General features: G+C 42.9%; 1 protein-coding gene across 1 annotated transcript in view; it reads left to right on the top strand.

Moving 5' to 3' along the window:
* LOC143356383 (uncharacterized) overlaps positions 1 to 14,805 on the top strand; it is a 91,144-nt gene that overhangs the window by 34,173 nt on the left and 42,166 nt on the right. Inside the window, exon 2 of the mRNA XM_076792035.1 lies at positions 1,612 to 3,057. Coding sequence (XP_076648150.1) covers positions 2,776 to 3,057 — 282 coding nt within the window. The 5' untranslated portion in view covers positions 1,612 to 2,775. The remainder of the gene's footprint in view (positions 1 to 1,611; positions 3,058 to 14,805) is intronic.

Raw genomic sequence — 14,805 nt, 5'->3', positions numbered from 1 at the left:
CAATTACACTGAAACACCATGTTCTCGTTTTGTAATCACGCTTCGACGGGCTCGTTATAATCGCCTCGTCATCCCCACCGCTTTTCTGGCCCCGACTGACCATTGGCTGATCGTTAGCCAATGGGATCATCGGTACATTTATTGTACATTAATTATGGAACGCTAACGGGAGAAATTATTGATCCTTAAACAAAGGCTTCCGAGAGAGAAGGCTTGTATTTTTCTTCTCCTTAAAACTGTAAGGAACAGTTCTGTAACCCTTAGCACTCGAATAGCGACTGTAAATTTTTTGCATTATTAAATTCGTTTCAATTTAATGAATTACTAAACATTTCAGTATTGTATGATTAAATTGTACCATTTTCGTATGTATAACATGAAAAATATATATATAGAAGGGAAATATTTTAGATCGAGAAAATTTTTCGTTTTGAAGTTAAAATAGCTTCGAGTGCAGAGGGTTAAAGTTTGTTCTAGCAGTAGATATCGATTTTCAGTACAAGATTTATTAATGTCAAGCATGCAAAGAGCTTCTATTTTCTTCTCTTTATAAATCGAGAAGGAACCTGTATGTGTCTATGTATATACTACTGTAAATATCTACGAAAGCAGCGTCCATTTTTATTCTCTTTAAAATTGAAGCAACGAACGATTAAAACAGTTGAAAAATTTACAGGACGAAAATGCACAATATATCGGACACCGTAGTAGAATTCATTGAATAAAATTAGTGCTCCATAGTCAGTCAATCGATTTCTGACGATTAGACTGCGGATTTTATGTATTTACGACAAAAATCAGAGATCAAATTCGGTACAGAGAACATATTCCAAGAAGTTGAAAATTCTAGTTTCGACTTAAATAAATGATTCAGGAAAGAAATAAATGTGTATGTTGCTCATTTATTTCGTAACTAACGCGTACAACTTTAATTTCGTATAAAAATCCGCAGCCTAGTGACGATGATAGTCTCTCATTAATACTAAACCTACCACGGTCGGAATGACCGGTTTTCTATTTCACAATTATGGAAATTATAAAAACGTTTTCATAGGAAATTACTGAATTGACTTCTTTACTTAAGTACATATTATAATGAAAATCGTTCAAAGTTTAAGTGAATTCAATCTTTTCCCTTCTATAAGACGTTTCGCTTTTATATCTCTTGTGCTTGGTAGGTTTAGTGTTAAATTACTTGTACATTTACAAGTCAGTGTTGCACGTTATATCGCGGATTACTTTCATGACATTCTGTAAAATCGGATTTCGGAGAGCATACGTTGATAGTCTAGTAAACAATTTATCGAAGGCTTTCGATCGCGGCGGCGGTCAGGCGTTCTCAAGTTCTCATTACAGGAATTGTAGCTGGCGATCGGAGAGCTATCATTAAGCCGGTTCGACTAAGAATAAATGTTTCCTAACGATGGTTCTAAGATGTCCATAGAACAGATTTATGTTCGGAGTCTCATTACTCAAGTTACGCTCTCTCTCTCTCTCTCGCCGCCACACACACCCCCCCCCCCCCCCGCCATTGATCCGGATAGTCCGGCAATTAAGTTCCCGTTTCACGATCCACGGTTACGATCCTCTGACGGGTGTTTTTATTTTCAGGTGGGACGGAAAGAAGCAACACAAACCACGCTGATGAGCGAAATCGCCGGCCCATTAGTGCACCATCCCGCGAACCACCGGGGGAATAAGAGAAAATAGCCCGGCCGCTCTATAAAAACGATAATAGAGCCCGATTATCGAGTCCCGGAAATAGGGAAACAAAGATATCTTCGAGAAAACGACCATCGGCAGCCCCGGCGGGCTGCAGCCCACCAGAAAACCGCCGTGGTACCTCAAGAAACCGAAACCGGTGTTCGATCTCTCTCGATCGAAATCCGCCGCGAAGTAGCTTCTTGATTATTCATCGATTTCGATCTCGCTTGATCCATGCGAGTCTGGAAACGAAGCGCGAAGAAGAATAGATCGGGAGGTGTTGTTTCGGGACCTGCGGACGAGATCGAGATAGCGTCAAGCTGCGAGGGGCTTCACGCAAGTTCGATAGCCAGAAAAGGGCGCGTGGGTGGCTCCGGAGAAACCTCGAACGAGCGCCGAGGAGAGAAACGTGTACACTTAGGCGGCTTCGTTCGGGCATCGCCGCTCATTTCCTTTTATCTGAGCCGATTCTCATTCGGCCGACGAACGTACCGTTTCACGTCCTATCACGTCGCGCGCATAAAAATATAACGACTCGGCCACGGCTTATGGGGGACGGGTGCGAGCCTGGGTGAGCGAGGAGGACGCGAGAGGGGCACTGCGCGATACCGCGGGATCGGCCCGGGCATAATCTCGTAAAACCCGGCGAAGAGTCCATCTACGGGAGGCGGTAAAGCCGTCGACGACGTCCCGGCGCTTGGGAATTGGTACGCTGCGCATTCCTGGGGGACAGTTTCGACGGTTCCCCGAACGGGCTATCCTCAGCGGTGGACGAAGTGGCTGAAGGATTACCTGCGGAAACCGTTGTTCACGTTCCACGGACGAAAACACTGACAAACCACAGAGAGAGTAAGAAACGGTTCAGACTCTCGGTGCCCCATGGTTCGTTCAAATGGAGGAAGAGAGCGACTGACGCTCTCGTGAATGAGGCTCGCGAACAATCGACGGTGATAGTGTGTAGGACCACGGAGAGAGAGGAAGAAGGAGAGTGGACTTTATTCTTTTGCCAGTTGTTATGTCTTCGTATGCGAGTGTTTGTTGATGTCTTTCGTGATCGAATAAAGGATTACCATGGATCACGTGCACGTTAAGTCGAGGTCCACCTCGAAGAGCAACTCCACGAAGATGGCGTGCGAGAAGGCAACCAGGAGGCTCAGGAGCATACTGGTGAAGGCGTCACGCTTCGGTGTCTCCACAACGGAGGTCGCCAGGCTGCCCACAGCCAAGAAACTGATCCCTCAGAGGGATCACGGATGGAAACTAGCGGTGTTCCTGCTGCTGATGTTCGGCGGGGGTGTGATCGTCGCGCTCGCCTGCACCGCGAGGAAAGGATGCTCGAAGCTCGAGGAAATTGTAAGTAAAAAGTGCACATGCATTTTGAAACCTTTCAACGGGAACTGGGAATTAGAGGCTACCACTTCGTGACCGTGAATTAGATTTTTCACAATTTAAGGGATCGTTGGGGGAGGTAACTGACTTAGTTTCAACGCGATAGGTACAATAGAATGATCTCTGCTCGGAAGTTATGTCATTCATAGGATGTTAGACTGTTTGGGCATTCCATAGGATAAAGATTGTTCGTGGATTTTTAGTCAAAAGAATTTTAAGAGGGATTTTAAGGATTTTGAGAAGTAATCCAATTGTGACTATTAGTTTATGAGCTACTAGGCCATATATTAACACAGTGTATTCTAATACTGTAAAAGAAACACCTTGCGCTGCCTTGTATACAAGCGTGTGTCCGTTGCGCGAGGAAGGATTGTCGTTCCTCAGACAATGTTGTGGCGCGCGGTCGTCGCCCCGTGTTTTTCGACACAATAACTGATCGACGACGACTCGCGCTATAAGGGCAGAGTGAAAAACCGCCGACAATAGTTTTCGTTTTGAGTTGTCCGTTAAGCGAGTTTAGTTCACGTTCAGACTTGGCAGAGAACATTTAATAAAGCATCTTTCTAAATTACACTATTTAGCTTCCTGAAAAGACCCTTCCACTCCACAATACAAAGGGCTGTAATGTAATTCAAAGGAATTCCAACATCACTAAATGTCTCTGTGTTCAATAAATTGCTAAACGTTCGAATGTGTCACAAGTAGACTGCGGATGTTATGTGTTTATGACGAGAATGAATAGATCAAATACAAAACAATAAAAACACTTAAAAAATTTAAAAATACAATTGTATTACTTTTAACTCGTTTAAATTGTTAAGAAAAGAAATAAATATCTATGCAGCTCCTGTACCAGCCAATTAATATAGACAATTTTCATTTTGCACAGAAATCCGCAATCTAGTTATGACAATCGATTTTGTGTAAACAAAATAAAACGTGTCACATGTCCCGAATTCATTCTACATCGTATGAAACATCCAAATTCTGTAGTCAAAACAGCTCCGACTGAGAAGGGTTAAAAGAGTTCGCAGAAATTGGTTTCATCCGTCGGCGATGATTCAATAGATCTATCAAATTCAAAGATTAATAATTGAAACATTTTTAATAAATTTTCCTATGACGATAGCACAGTTTTATTCGTGAAGCAGGAATCTTCTCTCGAGTAGTTTGATCTAAGGTTCCTCTTTTGAGATTTTCATGTAGAAGAAGGGCTTCTTTGAGATGTGGTAAAGTTATTAAAAAATTTATTTAAAGTGTTTTAGTGCAGTGGGTAAAGCGTTAATCTTTTCAAATAATTAAAAGAACTCACGTTGGTGGCAAACTAGATAATTACCAGCAACTTTTATGAATTTGATGCACTTACACTAGAGCCTCTACAGGAAAACCTCGTTTATACGAACCAATTAATGCTAAACCTCATTTATACGAACTCTTAACCGAATATGTTTTCTACCCCGACGACGTGTTCGGATAAACGAGGTTATACTGTACTGTCTGGAACAAAAATATTGGAATAGCTGTTAAAGATGCTTTTAATTATCTAATTGTATATGAAAGCACGGAATAAGGTGGTGCAGAATTAATTTCTTTAAAAATTATAATTTTTTTTTAACGGACTACAAACAAAATCTTTCATAAACGAATTGCTCGTAATTGTATAACAGCATTGATTGGACGAACAAGATGGTTGAAAAATTTTAACGAAGTTCTTAGCTTTTCTGAAACATCGTAGAACTTACAGTAATACAGCAAGGAAATTTGTTTCATGTGCCAATTTCAACTATCAACAATTCCTTTAAAATTCCATAACGAAATACCCGAGCAAATGCCTAAATAAAATTTTAAACATACAATGAGCACCATACTTTTATTTTTAGCTCACTAGCTCACTAAAATAGCGATCAAAAAACACTGTGTTCTAACAATTAAAACCCGAAATAACCTCAAAACCGTGAAAAAAATAATGTCCATCCAGCGCAATCCAAGAGTAATCGAGCCGCTGCGGGCCGGTTGGAAACTTACGCAAGAGCAAACTGTCTTGCTGTAGGTACAAGAACGCGGAGCGTGTCGGAAGTTCGAGCAAGCCGTACAAGGTCTGGCATTCGTGTAGCCAAGCAAAACAGTTCGAATTGGAGCGCCCCCATCCCCGTGGTTCGTCGGGCAACTGGTGCTCGCCGAGGCTTGCACAATTAAGCCGGAGCCTTTCGCGCGACGATTCATTGGTTTTTCACGTGGCGCGGCGTGCACACAAACTTTCCGGCGGTCGTTGTCCGCGACGCGACCGCAGATGGCACACGAGGTACATGCGCGGTCTATCGACTGGTCACGTTGAACGGAGAAAGTCGAGACAGCACGGTCTATACTAGAAAGAGTACAGTATACGGTGTGTCCCGAAAATGTACTTCCTTAATCTCTTAAGCACTGTAAGCCACCATAGTGGCTTCCGTGAAAAGCATCAGTTTGAACGATACGCCACTGTAACGGCTTCCGTGGAAAACATCAGTTTGAATGATTACGCCGCTGTAGTGGCTTTTGAGTCATCCGTGGCCAGGCACGCCGTCCCTGGGAGACACAATTGCGGACAAGCGCGCCATACCTGGGAGATACAGTTGCGGACGAGCGCGCCGTTCTTAAGAGCTTAAGGACGTGATTCCTGAGGTCATTTGACGTAACTTTTTCCTTTGCGAAAATGTTCTCCGCGGCTTCGTTGAGGAGTTATTAACGAAAAACACGGACCAATCAGAGCGCGGCTACAGTGGACTGCTTCCGGCTCGGCCAATGCCAACGCCTCGCACAGCGGGGCCTGTCACCGATTCGTCCGCTGTAGCCGCACTCTGATTGGTTCGTGTTATTCGTTACTAACTCCTTAACGAAGCCGCGGAGACAATTTTTCGCAAAGGAAAAAGTTGCTTCGAACGACCTGAGGAATCAGCCCTTTGAAGGGAGCAGATTTTCGAGACACCCTATATAGAAGACAGAGCACAGTCTATAGGAGAAAGTAAGACAAGTATAAGCCATGGGACTCGAAATAGTGGGATGAAGACTGCAGGATGAGCAGAGTAAGAGGGGGAGATATAGTGGGTTGGGAGGGGGATAGAGGGTGCGAGCGAAGGACAGGCAGAAAGATAGATAGAGGAGGACGAAACCGTGTTAACGATGTTTCGTGTAGAGAGGCGGCCGGGCGCTGAAATTACAGATCAAGGGGTTTCTAAACAATTACGCTGTCGGCAGGAGGTCAGGCCGAACAGCGTGAGGTTAGAGGTTACGGCTCGCAGGAGCCAAGGCTTGCGGCCTGCGGCTGGTTGCGGACGAGGGTCGAGGCTAACAGGAAGTGCTCTCTCACCGCTGGCCAATCGACGGGTGGGCTGCATCGCAGCCTGCTAGGGAGCCACTGCCTCCTATCCTCTGATATTCTCCCGGGTGTTCCTATTGTCCCTACGGGGCGAAAAGACCGAAGGAGAAAGAGAGAGAAGATGGCGAAGAGGGTTGGGATTCTAGCCGCGAGAGAGGTTAAGAGCGGCAAGTAACGGACGGAGGGACTAAAGGGTTGACTGGAGAGGGGGGGGGTGAGAGAACGGTGTTGCAGCTTACTGCTCTCCATAAGCTACACAGAGTTACCGGTCTGGGTCGATCGATCGGTCGCAATAACCACAACTCGGAAACTTCCTACCCTCCCGCCCTTTGATTCGTTGGCAGGATTGGTAGCGATTTTCACTGACGTGGCACGAAGCCGAGCCGTGATCATCGGCCAACCGACTGATTGGCGGTCAGAAACATTGGCCCCAGGCTCCGATGAAACCTTTCGACCGCGTTACCGGTGACCCACCTTCGATACTCGCCAGCCATTCAGCCATGTGAAGTGGAACTCTACGTAGACGTCGACCTCGTCGTCGCCGTCGCTGTCGTCGACGACGGTGCCCGTGGGGCACGTGTGCTCGCTGCGGAGCCTGATTTCATGCCGGCTGGGTCCCGACGGGCCTCGGGGAGATCCGTTTCAGGAAACACGAGGATAGGACTCTCTTTGATGTCGACGAGCAGATCGGTCTCTGCGCCGTCGCTTATATACAGCCTGTTAACGCTATCTCTCTGTACGCTTCATGGACGCGGTTGCATATTCGGTTAGGCGAGCCCCGGATATACAGGGCACCGGTGCTCGACCAGAAAATCTAACGTTGGACGATAATGGCATCGAGCGGTCCGGACCTACAACTCTCTCCCTCTCTCCCTCTCTCGCTCTCTCTCTGTCTCTCTCTCTCTCAGCACACTCTCTCCATCTCCAGCCAGCTCGATCTCTCTGCCCTCGGCACCCAACTGGAGACTCCTAAGAGAAACACTGCGCCGGCATTAGAAGCACAAGAGCAAACTTCATTGGGAAAGGTTTAATCACTGTTGATTGAGGAGCAGAGGATTTTAGCCGAGATTCTGACCGGCTCTACTTTCTGTGTTTGGGATAATTAGCGAGAGTTCCGCGCCGAAGTTCCCGGCGTCGTGTGTGTTGCGGGAAAAGTCTTCCGTCTGGACGATCATCGCAAGTACAAGAGTTTAGGAGAAATGAAGAATTTTGTCTGTCCTGTTCGAAGAAATATGTAAGCCTGACACATTTTCAGATACATACTTTTAATAGCACGATTCTCAAATGTTTCTATTAAAAATGCATATTTTATATTCAGTGACTGTTACACATCGAAGAAGATCGATGAAGTCACTATTATCGAGGTAGGAACCTGCCTAGCGAACTTAAGCTGCATGTTTGTTGAAATTGGTATTCGCAAATTATTGAGACTACGTGTCGAGAAAGACAAAGACTGTTTTTTCGATGAATAATGTATTAGAATGGATTTTGGGGAACGAGAACGAGCGGGGATGGACTTCGGTAAATGAAGCTGGTGGCCCGACGAGTCATTTGACGAGGCTGTGTATCCTATCCGATGGAAAGTTTCGAGTGTATTGTCGAGTGCCAGTGGAATTTTATTGGCCACTAGTGTAATGCGCATGGAAGGCATTGTATTATACATCGCCCGGCGAGTGAGTTGGCCTGTCACGTGTGTGCATGTGCGTCAGTCGGAACGGTGACCGTGCGTTTGCTGTCCGTGATGAGGAACGAACGGAATCATAAATGTCCGATCTCTGGTCCGGGTGACACGGTTGCGGGGACACAAGCGAGTCATGACATTGCGAGAACGTATCTATAGGGCTACATCGCGGCACCGAGGCTGAAAAGGGAGGTCCGTGTGCCGGGGCTACAGCCGCCCCCGAGAAATTTATGCCCTCCCCGTGATGGGATTTGACGGCGTAGACGTGGATTTTCAACGTTGAATCGCCACCGGAAATGCACCCGGCCGGAGAACCGGGAGCCGGCGCCATTGTTTCGTTGCTTTCAACCCGCGTTACGTAATTCTCCGTGCCTCTGTCTTCCGTAGAAAAATAATGTCTTCCATTTTTGCTTGGGAAACCAAGCGAATTTCCCTGATCTTACGACGAGAGAAAACAGATACACCGTGCCGCGTAAACACTGCTCCCGATCCCTCTCCGAATCGACTTTCCTCGAGAATAATTGATATAACTTTTAGGACCGGTGTCGTCAAATTTATACGCACGGTAGATTTGAAATATTTAAAGCGAAGCCGAGACAATTTCTAGACAAAGTTGAAGTGAACTTTGAAAATATTCCGATGGCGTGTACAGCATTTATTCAGTTTTTTATAGTGTTCATTTAGTATTAATACAATAGGCTTGATAAAAGCACAATTGAGGATCGTGAAAATATCTAAACTACGAACCCCTTTTCACTATGAAATAAGAAGACATTTATTATAGATCTATTAACCCCTTGCACTACAAGTTATTTTACGGTTACAGTGATTGGAACTTCTATGTCGTTTATCATTTTCTAGAAGAAGAAATTATTCTCCTGTATCTTCTGTATTCTACAATTACTATGTGTACACTGACAACAAAATAGAATTTTACTTCCATATACAAGAAATTAATAACATACATATTTAGTAGAACCTGTTGAAAATCTTCATCACGAGCGTGACTCGATGTTACAGTACAAGGGAGTACAAGGGCTTTGTAATATAACTGATGTAGTTCAATTACTTCCTAATTGTTGGTTTTGCTATAAATTACTATTATAGTACATCATTTCGTAATATCACAAACGTGAAAGCTTGGATAATTTTTTATTGTACGCAGTCTGACGTTAATTTGCCAACGAAAAACTTTCAAAAGCGAGAGTGATAAAATGACAACCTTTAATCAATAAAATAATATAATCACCGATACCTCAGCTGATTTACAAAATACAAAAAGATAAACGTGGATTTCAGAATTTCAGACAGCTTCCCCCGGCATCTTCTTTGTTCGAACAAACAGTTTCAATATTTTATCCTGTCGCCCGCAGCACGCCGCAAGCTATTATTTTATTCAAAACAGTTCATTCGGATTACAGGCGAGCATGTCACAGTATCAAACCGGCGAAAGAATTAAAAGAGAGCGCAATAATAAAATACAAATGGCGATAGATCACATTGACGGATGGAAGAGCCGCGCTTCCGGGTATTTCCCAAAATGTCGGTCACGTTGGTCCGATGGTAGTAATTTCGCGCGAAAACGTGGCACTCGAAATAAAATTTCGTCCACCGCCATGCGCGTTGCGTAGGTATCTATGTGCGTAATACATATATATACATACATACATATATATATGCGCACATTTTTTTTAATGGAACTTCTCGAGTGTATAATTCGAAACGAGATTCATTCGTAAAATCGCGAATATTTTGAGCCGTACGACGACCGTCGTTCTTTCGAATTTGTTAGGCTTACAAATTGTCAGTGGGATCGATGAACGTAACGATCGGACGGGAAAGAGAAAGGCCGCCCGAGTTCGAATGCAATGTACATTTGTGCTCAGTCGTTGAACGACACTTGGTCACGAAGGATGTTCACCCCGGAGGGTGCTCGAATTAACCCCTTAAGCGGGAGAACGGTTTTATCCGCGGGAAGCTTTTCACACGAGAGGATTCATCATTCGAGTTTGTTTGCGTTCTGAGGACCCGAAGGCTCCGATTTCGTTTAAACAGTTTATATTTACACAATGAGAGATGGCGCCCGTGTTCGCCGGAATCCGCGAGCGGATTAAACGAGTTGCAGCAGTGAATCGGAAGAAAACGTTACAAGCACACTCGTAGATGTTCATGGAAATTCGACGGAGATTTATGGAAGAGTACTTACAGCAGAAATTTATCCTTCGCCGCTCGAGCGTTTTTAGTGTATTTAACCACTCGTGTTACGATATCGAGTCTGACTCGTGGCGAACACAATCTACTGAATACGTATGCGACTTGGAAATTATCCAAATTGATTATTTGAAAAATAACAGTTAAAATAATATCTTATTTGACCACACGTTATCTGAAATTATCACATGTTATTCTATTTCAACTGACAAAAATAATTTCTCTTTTGAATTTATTTGAAACCATTTTTCATTTTCTTTTCTATTTAATCGAATAGTTTTTCAAATAAAATCCCAAATACTCTCTAATTCTACTATATACTTTTGTTCAGCTTCATATACTTTTGAATTGAACACAAAATAAAAATACGTTCCTTATGTTATTTGTAAAATAAAAATAATGTATCATATTTGAAATGATTATTTGTTCTCTCATTTCAAACAAAACGTGACCAACCATCATATATACGGCATTGCGTTCTCTCAATCCGAAATAAAATTCCATTTTGTTTGTTATAGATATTTATATAGCTGTAAAATAAATCATAAGGTGTGAGACCACTAACATTTTCCATTCATTTCTATTTCAATGTTGACTACATTTGGTAATAGAATTTTCGTTTTCGATTTGTTCTTCAATATCATTTAGAACTCTTTATATGTATACCAGTATAGCAGGAAGCAATTTAATTGAACTTTCATTTGTCCCTGTACTTCACTTAACAATTTATTGAAATTTTACTGTTCGAAATAAGTCCATATCAAGCGAAGTTATGTCTACGGGCATGTGAACGTACGAAGAGGTATAATACCTCTTCGAATATCAAAGAATTGAAAACACGACGAAGTGGAGAGAGGTAGAAGTTGCAGTTCCAAGATATTCCTGCCAGCAGCAGGAATATTTTGACAACGGAAAATAATATTTTATAACACGCAAGTCGCTTCACTGGAAGAAGGAAGTAGCAGTGATTCTAGTATAATATAAAATAAATCTCACAATCGTATCTTGAAACGCTGATAACATCTTTACGTACCGTTTTCACATTCAATGCATAAAAGGGGTCATGAAAAGGAAGTAAACGAGAAAGGGATCGGGTAACTGAGATAAAGGAGAATTTATAACCTGATTATTTATTAGTGCGCGTTGCTGAGCGACGCTTATCGCGCGCATCGAACAAAACCTTTCTGTAATTATTCTATTACCCCCCCCCCCTTGAGTTTATTTAACTCGAGTACGTTACAAGCGCGATAATTTGCCGATTTCTGTTCCCACATACTGCGAAACATTTGTTTCCTTCCTAAAATAGTTGTCCTTGTTCTTGACTACAAAGAATGTAATATGTTATGAGAGAACTGTATATAAGTCTACTCTATATAAATTACAAAAATTTCAGCTAAAATGTAAAGCAATATCATCTAAGAATTTTTTCTGTGACCACTTTAAAACAACATACCAGGATTAATACAATTATTCAATATGAATAAGCTATAATATAATAAATAGTTCCATAATAACACAAATGTAACGTGAAACAAATTAATAAGCAAAAACAAAATGGCGTTTGCATGACAACTGCAGGCGTATAATAGAACTACAGTAAAGTCTTGATCTAAGCCGAACGGAGCTACGTGATATTAGTTCGCCTAACCCCTCCACTGGGGGGCATACCTCGTGAGAGGCCGAGAAGCTCGAGCTGCCTCGGTCGGCAAGCAGTGTAAACATGCCGCCTAATCCGGTACCAGGTTGGGTATATCGGTGTGAACTAATACAATTACAAAACTTCTTTATTTTTCATTACTTTTTTATGGGACTTTCACCGACATATTTGTGGCATTTCTCTGATTAAAATGACACTAAACACGATATAATTAGAACTGTATTTAGTAGTTTAACTGACGGTATTCGATAAATTTTAATATGAAAAGGTTTAATATAATAAACGTTACTGTTTTTCTTTTTACATAATACAGGAAATGTTCTTTTACAGGGGGGTGGGGGTGTTCATTCATTGGACAAATCACCCTATATAAAATGTATTGATTCTCTTAAAGTTATCTACTTATCGCAACAATCGAAGACTCCGCAATACCTTCTCGTACAATTTCCTAATTAGCCTAATCGCTAGAAGAGTCGTGAAGGAGCACGTGGCAGAGATTACGGCGACGCCAGTGGACGACAGAGAATGCGACGTGTGAGGTTCTCGTGACGATTGCCAGCTGGATCGGTGCTTTCCCCGTCAACCCTTTTCCCTTTCGCCTCCTCCGTTCCCTCTCTTTCATGGACTCGTTTCCGTCGCGGTAATCACGGAAACGGGATTTGAAATTCGAGTTCCCGCTAATGGCCGGTGACACCCGTCCACGGGTCACGCGGTAATCGGATCGACGTGGCTCGTTCGAAAGCGTTTCTCCATTTGCATTCGTTTTTCTAGCGGCACGTCGCGTCGTCGTCGTCGTCGTCGTTGCCGTCGTCGTCGTCGACGTACCCGCCTATCGTTTCGACCCGATCCCCGTACCAGGAAACGAAACAGGGTCGCTCCGGATCCGGCTTCTCCTTCCTTTACCACAGATGAACGCGATTCTTTTTTCGCCACTCGAACTGGACGACCTACTTCCAATTTCATTCTTCCCGTTACCCTACCATATTATTTAAGCCGGGGATTAATTGCGCGTTCCCTCGCATAAGAGTCGCCCGTTTCGTTACCTTTCCATACCGAGGAATTCCAGGCTTTACCACCGGAAATCAATTTCTGTGGAGAAAAGCCGAGCATTCATGTGGCCATACGAACTGTCTGAACAGCACTGCAGTTTGGAATTAAATTGGCGTGCCTTTCTGTGCGAGGTTGATTGGTATATTCGTTGGGATGAGGATCGAGTATACCGAAGAATTACTTCAGAAATGTTTAACCCTCGCCTGTCCCTCATTTTCGCAACTTAACAATTTACCTGAAGCCTATTAATACGCCTTTTAGCGACTGAATTCTACGTAACAGAGTCTCGATAATTGTGTTATAAATAACGATTTCAGAAGAACTTGTCACGGTATATTAATTCTAAAAATTGGTTGAATTATGAATAAAATTGCTGACGATTTTGTACAATTTATTGAGAAATTCTCTACTCTTGAAAAAACAGAAAATTATGTGTCAGCTTGACACATCCTTTTTTATGTCAAATGTTGTCACATTTTTCGGTTGCGTGTTTTGCTATGGACAATACTAAATATATACACTTCATGTTAAGAGAGAAAAATGGACAATGTTTCAGATAAATTGTTCTACAGATAGCAGAGTAACATCATTCCTTACGTGATGAATGTGACAAATTGACATGAGGGCGGATGAGGGTTAATCATATTTTTAAGGTATTTTTGTCGAGGCGAAGCGCTAGGATTCTTTTCGTTGCAATCCCATTATGTCCGTTCTCATTAGCATAGAAAGCAATATTAGATAGCAAAATGTATTAGCAGAAATAAATACGCGTTCACGCCCTGTTTGCAGAGATGCACCTCTAAAAAAAGAACTGTTGTATTATTAAATTTAAACAGGCATTAAATGTATTAAACAGGAACGAAAGTCTGCGTAGTCCCTGGGTCTTGTAATTAATTCAGACAATTTTTATTATCCATGAAAATGTGCAGTCAAACCAACACCATAAAATAATTCTTTCGGTTAGATCCTTTAAAATTACTCGCAAAGAATCGAGAGACTTTCGAAGTCTGGCTGTATTCGTTATGTTCCATAAAAAAAAAGTCGATACTTCGTACTGCCGGAGCAACTAAATATCGAAAGTAAATCTCTTCGGGCACTATTCAATTCCACTCCATCCGCTTTGAGCATGCCCGAACCACGGAACAATAATGCTCGTCTTTTCCGTTTTCAAAATTTCGTCGTCAAATCTCGACTCGTATTTCGCCATTCGGTTGGAACCTCATGGAGTTCCGCTTCGGGTTCGCGTTTCTTTCAGTCCACCATTAACAAAAAAAAAAAAGAAAAAGAAAAAGACGAAAAATAAAAAAGAAAGGAAAGAGAGGGAGAGAGAGAGCGAGAGAGACAGGGAAATGGAAGAAAGGTAAAGAAACAGCAAACTCGGAGGCGTTCGTATAATAAACCCAAAGCTCAGCGAAATCCTAACAAAATGAGTACATTAGCGAAATTGGACTCGTTCGTTCGCCGTTCTTTGTATTTCCGTTGATTAACCCCGAAGCGATGTGGTTGAACGGTACTGGTACGTCGTGTTGGAGAGGAGAGGACAGATGGTGGGGGTGGAGATGGGTAAATTAATGCATTAATTAATTAGAAGGCGGAGGGACAAATCCGACTCGACGGGCATCCCGGGGATCATATTCGTGACACGACTGACGGACATCCCGCACAGCTGTCCCGGGGTTACCTCGAAATTGTGCTGGCCTGTGTGAATCTGTCCGCGGATCGGGTGATTTCTAGTTGATTCGCGTGCAAAGCCCGACA

This window comes from Halictus rubicundus, chromosome 1, assembly GCF_050948215.1.
Source record: "Halictus rubicundus isolate RS-2024b chromosome 1, iyHalRubi1_principal, whole genome shotgun sequence".
In the NCBI taxonomy this organism is placed as follows: Eukaryota; Metazoa; Arthropoda; class Insecta; order Hymenoptera; family Halictidae; genus Halictus; species Halictus rubicundus.
This window is presented reverse-complemented; position numbering and strand designations above follow the sequence as displayed.